At 46.9% G+C, this 8,040-nt stretch overlaps 1 protein-coding gene across 1 annotated transcript; it reads right to left on the bottom strand.

The window, feature by feature from the left end:
• Positions 1-381: 381 nt before the first annotated feature.
• Positions 382-1,824, bottom strand: LOC137166033 (apolipoprotein L1-like). The gene is made up of 2 exons (XM_067567596.1): positions 1,817-1,824; positions 382-1,135 (listed from the first exon to the last, which is right to left on the bottom strand). Exons 1-2 carry the CDS (start codon positions 1,822-1,824, stop codon positions 382-384), a joined length of 762 nt encoding a protein of 253 aa, XP_067423697.1.
• Between the last annotated feature and the right edge of the window lie 6,216 nt (positions 1,825-8,040).

Below are 8,040 nucleotides of genomic sequence, written 5' to 3'. Positions count from 1 at the left end.
TAAAAAAAAAAAAAAATCTCTTGGGGGAGAGAGGGGGGTAAAAAAGCAAATTGGAACTTGCCCATCGCATGCACTACCCATGTGTGCTACAGTTTTAATTGCGGAGAAAGTCTTTAACCACTGCTGCTACTAAGAAATTCAGTGACTGATTTTAGGCCTTGTTTTAATAATATTTGTAAAATGTAATAATCGTGCATGTGAAGAAATGGAGAGTGTGGGGGCTGGGTACTGCGGGTGGGTGTGTTCTGTAGGAACATCATCACTCTCCAGGCTTCAGAGCATGATCACGTGGGGTGCTGAGTCCTTCCCATTCCTGTGGAAGGCAGTGGGGATTGATGTTCAGCACCTCGCAGGACTGAGCTGCTGATTTCTGCCCAATATTCACTCTTGTTTATCTGCAGTTAGTTCCCTGCAGAATTGATCAACTTTGCCAATCACTTGCTCCATGTCTTTGACTGCTTCTCGGATTTCTCCAGCTAGCTCCGATTTTGCACCTTTATGGTATTCCATAGAATCCTTTGCTACAAAGAAAATATCAAACCCCAGGGTGAGAGCTGTTAGAACACCGGTAGCAACTGCTGCAAGTCTTGCAATTCTACCAGCATTAAGCAGGAGCTGACCGGCTTCGGCCATTTTTATGGCGTTAAGAATAGATCGTCCTGCCCCTGACCCAATCTGTGCGAATGCTGACTTGAAATCTTTGTCTCCATAACCTTTCATGATCTGGCATTTTTCACTTATGCTGCGTGCGTACTCCTCAATATGTTTCAGCTCCTCTTCACACTCTTTAAGGAGCTTCTCTGTTGTCTCCTTCTTGATGTGACTTGTCCCCACATCTGTGACAGTTGCAGCTGCATTGGTCAATCCCCCTGCTGTAGCAACAGCAAGTCCGGTCATAGAGACGATGAGGGATGCTCCAAATGTAACTGGAGCGAGACACAGGCCTACGATGGCCGTTATCCCCCCAGCTATTCCCACTGACCCTCCAGTAATCTTCGCTATTGTAGCGCCTCGGTGGATCTTGTCAAGAGTATCTGCAATTCCCCGCAGTTCAGCTAGGAGTCTCTCCAGTCTGTCTCTTGCTGGCAATAACGACCCCTTCAATATTTCATCAATGTCCTGAATTACTGAGCAACTGACAGAAAAGAAATAAAAAGGGAAAATTAGTTTCCAGGTCTCAAATGACAGCTCCTGCACCTTCGTGTTCAGCCTTGACACGCTCCCACTGACTGCCACGGGAGCTGCGTCCGTTTACGCCAGGCCCTTGGTGATGGGTGAACCTCAATAGTTTTAATTTGGATAAACCCCCTCAGAGCACAGAAATTGCCACACTGGATCAGATCAGTGGCAGTCTCTGCAGTAGACTTCTGTTCTGTTTTCAGCAGGGAACAGTAACAAATAATTTACAGGAAGGTCAAAACCGCCGTAAGGGAAAATTATGAAATAACCTGCCCAGAGGTTAAGTTTCTGCCTTCTCCCAGGGAGGCAGTGGTTGGTTCATCCCCTGAAGCAGGAGGGTTTGTATCTAGAGCCTACCAAATTCATGGTCCATTTTGGTCAATTTCACCGTCACAGGATTTTAAAATTGTAAATGTCACGGTTTCAGATATTTAAATGTGAAATGTCCAGGTGCTGTAACTATGGTGGTCAGGACCCCAGAGGGGGTTATGGGGGAGGGTGTTGCAAGGCTGTTGTAGGGGGATAGCAGTATTGGCACATGTACTTCTGCGCCGCTGCCTTCAGAGCTGGGCGCGCAGAGAGCTTGGAAGTTAGGGCCCCCCCGCCAGCAGCAGCGCAGAAGTGAGGGTGGCAATACCATACCATGCCGACCTTACTTCTGCGCTGCTGCTGCTGGTGGTGCTGCCTTCAGAGCTGGGCTCCCAGCCAGCAGCCGCGGAGCTTCCTGGGTCTGACTTGGCCCAGGTGGGGCCTCTGCAGGGGAAGAGGAAATCCCCTCCCTCCCCAGTCCAGCCGGGACTAGCAGGTAGAGCCGTGCATGGTAGGAGCCCCCAGACCTGCCTCGCCCCTACATTAGCCAGATTTCACGGGGGACATCAGATTTCATGATCTGTGACGCGTTTTTCATGGCGGTGAATTTGGTAAGGCCCTATTTATATCCCTTCCAAATCTTTTATCATATCTAGTTTAATTGTGGATGGTCTCTTTATTTGTATGCATAGATAAAGAGTATCTGAGTTAATGCTGAGGGTACATATCAGGAATTTAAAGGGGGAAAAACAATAAGGAGATTGTAATGATCCCCAAAACGAGTTATAAACCTAGGAAATTGAGCGTTAAGATGAAAGTTTGAAAACAGTCCAGCAGTGTGGTAAGTTCTGGAAATGCACTGCTATGGGCCCCAGGATCCTCACGCTGCCTTGCGTTCCATGAGGAAGGAAGGAAGGAAAGCTGTCTACATGGCTTTAGAAATCAGATTATTGCACGACATCATTAAAGGGAAGAGCTGAGATTGTTTTGGTGCCTCCCTATCAGAATTCTCCTCCCCGTGGAGGTACTTATACGCTGTGATCAAGTCACCTCTGAATCTTCGCTGTGATCAATGAATGAGATTGCGCTTCCTAAGAATTTCACTGTGATTTTGGTTGTCCACTCTGACCTCTAAGTCTCTTTCTTTTAGTGTTGCTGCCTTCCAGGGTACACACAGTCACCCATCTTATACGTGTGACCTGTATTCGTTGGTTCTAGGTAGATGATCGTGCATTTGGCTGTGTTACAATGCATGTTGTTCAATTGAGTCCACTGTACCCCAGATCGGTCTGTATCAGTTACCTGTCCACATCATCATTTACCACTCCACCAATGTGGGTGTTATCTGCAGATTTTGGCTGCAATGAGGTATTTTCTTCCAGACCACCGATAAAGATACGGAATAGTATTGGGCCAAGAAGAGATCCCTGTGGGAGCTGTGGAATGGGAATATTGGCTGGGCTTCTAGCTGGGGAATGACTCTCCTTTGACAGGTCCAAAACCATGGAAAACAAATGGGCAAGTCCTAAAATGCCACGTGCAACACTCCAGGCATTAGATCTCCCAGGGGGAGGGGCAGTGAGGGAACCAACCTACATTCAATAGAGTCTCCTGGAAATAAACATTGCTTACCTGGGACTGATCTGGCAAGTGAAATACTGATCAGGCACAGCTTTCTCACAAACTGAATTCCTCGCTGTTTCCCCGCACACGCGTGTTCTCCTTCTCATATTTTCCTTTGTGATTTAGGGTAAGTTCAAACTCGTATTCAGCATTGTTAGCATTTGATTCTGCTGCTTCCAGGGGAACAAAGTTTGCACTATTCACACCCTTTGAACTGGTTTCTACCAGCAGCCCTCTGCAGCCAACCTAGGCTACGTTTACACTGATGGCGGCAAAGTCGCGGCACCAGATCGATCTTTCTGGATCGACTCAGCGGTCAGCGAGAGCCGCTCAATCGATCAGGAAGTCGACTGAGTAAGTCCACCCCCTCAAGTAGCGTAGCGCTGCGTCGACAGGCTCAGCGCCATGTAAACGGTGCGCAGAAGGGAAGCAGAGCAGTCGACGTGCCGAATCGCGCGGTAAGTTTGAACCAGCCCATAGATAGGGACTTCGTGACAGGTGACATCATGTATACCCAGGAAGTGAGATGCTTCACGGATCAGTGTTCCTGGCTGGGAATCTTTTTCAAGATGTGTAGGAGCCCCCCAGAATGTGGGCCCAAATAAATGGTTTTCTCTCCAGATTTTGGGTAAACTTTTGCAAAAATATCCTCCCTAGAAAGATCCTCCTTAAACTTCACTGCCTCAAGCACTGAGATGAGATCTCTAACCAACGTGGCTGTCAGTATCACAAAGCGTTTCATCCAGAACGTGAGATCTCCATTGTTCCTGAAAACCCACTTCTTGGGCTTTTTTGTGAGGATGTTTTGTTCAACATCTTCATCAATGATCTGGAGGATGGGGTAGATTGCACCCTCAGCAAGTTTGCAGATGACACTAAGCTGGGGGGAGTGGTAGATACCCTGGAAGGTAGGGATAGGATACAGAAGGACCTAAACAAACTGGAGGATTGGGCCAAAAGAAATCTGATGAGGTTCAACAAGGACAAGTGCAGAGTCCTGCACTTAGGAAGGAAGAATCCCATGCACAGCTATAGACTGGGGACCGACGAGCTAGGCAGCAGTTCTGCAGAAAAGGACCTGGGGATAACAGTGGATAAGAAGCTGGATACGAGTCAGCAGTGTGCCCTGGTTGCCAAGAAGGCTAATAGCATATTGGGCTGCGTTAGTAGGAGCATTGCCAGCAGATGGAGGGAAGTGATTATTCCCCTCTATTCGGCATTGGTGAGGCCGCATTTGGAGTATTGTGTCCAGTTTTGGGCCCCCCACTACAAAAAGGATGTGGACAAGTTGGAGAGAGTCCAGTGGAGGGGAACAAAAATGATGAGGAGGCTGGAGCACAGGACTTATGAGGAGAGGCTGAGGGAACTGGGCTTGTTTAGTCTTCAAAAGAGAAGAATGAGGGGAGATTTGATAGCACCCTTTAACTACCTGAAAGGAGGTTCCAGGGAGGATGGAGCTAGGCTGTTCTCGGTGGTGGCGGATGACAGAACAAGGAGCAATGGTCTCAAGTTGCAGTGGGGGAGGTCTAGGTTGGACATTAGGAAAAAGTTTTTCCTAGGAGGGTGGTGAAGCACTGGAATGGGTTACCTAGGGAGGTGGTGGAATCTCCATCCTTAGAGGTTTTTAAGGCCTGGCTTGACAAAACACTCGCTGGGAATATTTAGCTGAGGTTAGTCCTGCTTTGAGCAGGGGGTTGGACTAGATGACCTCCTGAGGTCCCTTCCAACTCTGATTCTATGACTCGGTTCTTCTTGAGGGCATCTCAGGGTCTCCAGTGCACTCTGCTTTGCTGCTTCTGCAGTTCTGCTTTCTTCGTTTGTTCGATAGCTGCTGTTAGTTTTAGTGCTACGTTCTGTATAACTGCAGCGTGTACTTCCACTTTCCGCCTTGCTGCACTATTTCCAGGAAACTGCTCTTGGCATGGATGTAGCACATACACTTCAGTCACCAGCAACTTCCCTGGTGTGATCCCAGGGGAAACACACAACATTTCGTTGTTTCTAGATAGATGATCGTGCATTCAGTTAAAAGGCATGCTGTGGAAATGAGCCCATTTTGCCAACTGATCCAGATCAGTCTGTGTAACTGACCTGTCCCCATCATTTACCACTCCAGCAATTTTCATGTTCTCTGCAGATTTTTGCCAGCTATTATATAATATTTTCTTCCAGACCACTGGACACATTAGAAACTCCCAGTGGTTCTCTTCGCCGGCTTCCAGAGCTGGTCCTGGCAGATCAAGGTGGAAGAACCTGCCTGAGTAAAGATCACCTTTCCCACAGCTCAGGGCTTGTGACAGTTGCTGTAATGCCATCTGGATGGCGTCATGTACAAGCTACATTTCAGCGGCTAATGGAGTACGTCTTGGGAATCTGCCACCTCCCTAGGCAGTTTGTTCCTGTGCGTAACTCCCTGGACAGGTAGGAAGTTTTTCCTCACGTCTGACCTAAATCTCCCTTGCTGCAATTAAGCCCGTTGCATCTGGTCCCGTCCTCGATGGATAAGAAGAACAATTTATCACCCTTCTCTTTATAACAGCATGTTACATACTTGGAGACTGTTAGCGTGCCCTCTCCCTCCCAGGCTTCTTTTCTGCACACTAAACAACCGCATTTTTTTTAATCTTCCCTTGTAGCTCGTGTTTTTTAGACTTTAAACCATTTTCATTGCTCTCCTCTGGACTTTCTCCAGCTTGTCCACATCTTTGCTGAACTGTGGTGCTCAGAACTGGACACAATACTGCAGCTGAGGTCTGACCAGCGCAGAGTAGAGCGGAAGAATTACTTCTCATGTCTGCTAATACAGCCCAGAATTATGTTAGCTTCTCCCCCCCCCCCCCCCCCCCCCCCCCCAACAACGTTACATTGTTGACTCATAATTATTTTGTGATCCACTATAACCCCAGCTTCTTTTCTGCGGTAGTCCTTCCTAGGCAGTCATTTTCCATTTGTGCAATTGATTATTTCTTCCTAAGCGGAGCACTTTGCATTTGTCCTGATTGAATTGCATCCTATTTACCTCAGACCATTTTCCCAGTATATCAAGATCACTTTGAATTCTAATCTTGTCCTCAAAAGTGCTTGCAACCCTCTCAGCTTGGTATTGTCCACACACTTTATACGTGTACTCTCGACCTTCATCGAAATCAGTGATGAAGACATGGAACAGACCTGGAACCAGGACAAATCCCTGCGGGACCCTATTCAATACGATCTTCCAGCTTGACTGCGAACCACTGATAACTATTCTGAGTGTGCTTTTCCAACCAGTTGTGCACCCACCTTATAGTAGGTTTGTCTAGGGCAGGCTATATTTCTCTAGTTTGCTTATGAGCAAGTCATGTGAGACAGTACCAAAAGCCTTGGTAAAGTCAATATACACCACATCTGCCGCTTCCCCCCATTCACAAGGTTTGTTACCCTGTCAAAGAAACCTCCTAGGTTGGTTTGATACGATTTGTTCTTGACAAATCCATGCTGAATGTTATTTATCAACCACCTCATCTCTAGGTGCTTACAAATTAATTGATTCTTTGCGTGTTTAATTATTTTGGCAGTGTAGAGTTAAAATTCACTGTGGCAGCACTGAGTGCAGCAGTGGTGAAATGTTATTCTCCTGGCTGTGTGAGTAAAGGGCAGCAGAGCTGGACTTCGCCTGCCCTGCTGGAGGGGGTCGCCCTCCCTCGCTGTAACTTCACTCGCTACGCAGGGCTGATGAGGCAGAGGGAGGTGGGACAGGAAGCCAACTGACCTTCTCGCCAGGGTTTAAAGACAGATGTGACTAGACTCATTTGAGAGGCTGCAGAGAAAAGCTTTCTTCCTTTCATGTTGTTTTAAAACTGTGTCCCTGGCCATGGGGCTGAGAGAAGAGGAAAAGCATCTCAGCCCCCCCTGCACCTGCCACGAGTCAAATGGCAGGAATTCCAGCCCAGCCAGCCTCGGACAAGCCCTGCCTCTTGGCTGAGCCAGTCAGAAGCTGTTCTTTAAACACGCTCTAGAATTGCGTTTTCCTGACCCAGTCACTATGTGCCAAGAGACGCGGCTCCTGACCGCTGCCCTGTTTAAAAACATGCTTCTCTTTAACCAGATGAGCGACCAGAAGGAGGTTGCACAGAACACGTGTTTTTGGAGAACTACAGCAGCCTTTGAACAAATCGAGTTCACTTGTTCTTTAAAGTTTTGCCTAAAGGAAAACTGCTCTAAAAACGTACGACTTGCAAATTGTAAAGAAAGGTTTAGATTTACACACAGCCTGTATGCGCTCTATATCCTAACTTAAAGAAAAACTAGCATATGGATAATGCCAGAGAGCATGCCCACTGCGGGAATGGGGGCACCAGAGACCGTGACTGCAACCGTTAGGTGGGGAGGGCTGCCAGAGACTGTCACCGCTAGGCAACAGACCATAGGACCTCCCCCCCACATTATTTCCTAACTTTCTAAAAATCCTAAATGCTGTTAAACCAAGGAAAGTATTAAAAAAGAAGCTTTTAAAAGTTTACCATGGAACAGCAGCATTGGTCAGGTTTTGACTGAGATGAAAAACCCTGTAACATAACAAAAAGACCTGTCTTCCCAGTGTCAGTGATGTGTGTAGAGGCTGAGTGAAATGAAAATGTTTCAGGTACGCGGCCCTAGCCTTTCAAAAATAGCATTGGATTATTTTTAAAGTGATACTTAGAAAAAAACCTTCACCCAACAAAAACTATTTTACTAGTAAACTGCAAAGAAAGCTCGAAAGGCCTGGGTATAATATACAATAACCGAGGGGGCTTACAGTAAAATTTTATTTAAGGAAATGCCACTCTACGTAAACCATAATTTGTGTGTTTGTCATAAAAATAAAGTTTAAAAAGACACAAGCTTATGTCAGCATAAAGGGCTGAGAATCTTGTTAGGGGAGAGATGAGCATGTGCGATATTGGAGGC

Source organism: Emydura macquarii, unplaced genomic scaffold (genome assembly GCF_026122565.2).
Source record: "Emydura macquarii macquarii isolate MOO-44397 ecotype Brisbane River unplaced genomic scaffold, CSIRO-AGI_Emac_v2 contig_2791, whole genome shotgun sequence".
In the NCBI taxonomy this organism is placed as follows: domain Eukaryota; kingdom Metazoa; phylum Chordata; order Testudines; family Chelidae; genus Emydura; species Emydura macquarii.
This window is presented reverse-complemented; position numbering and strand designations above follow the sequence as displayed.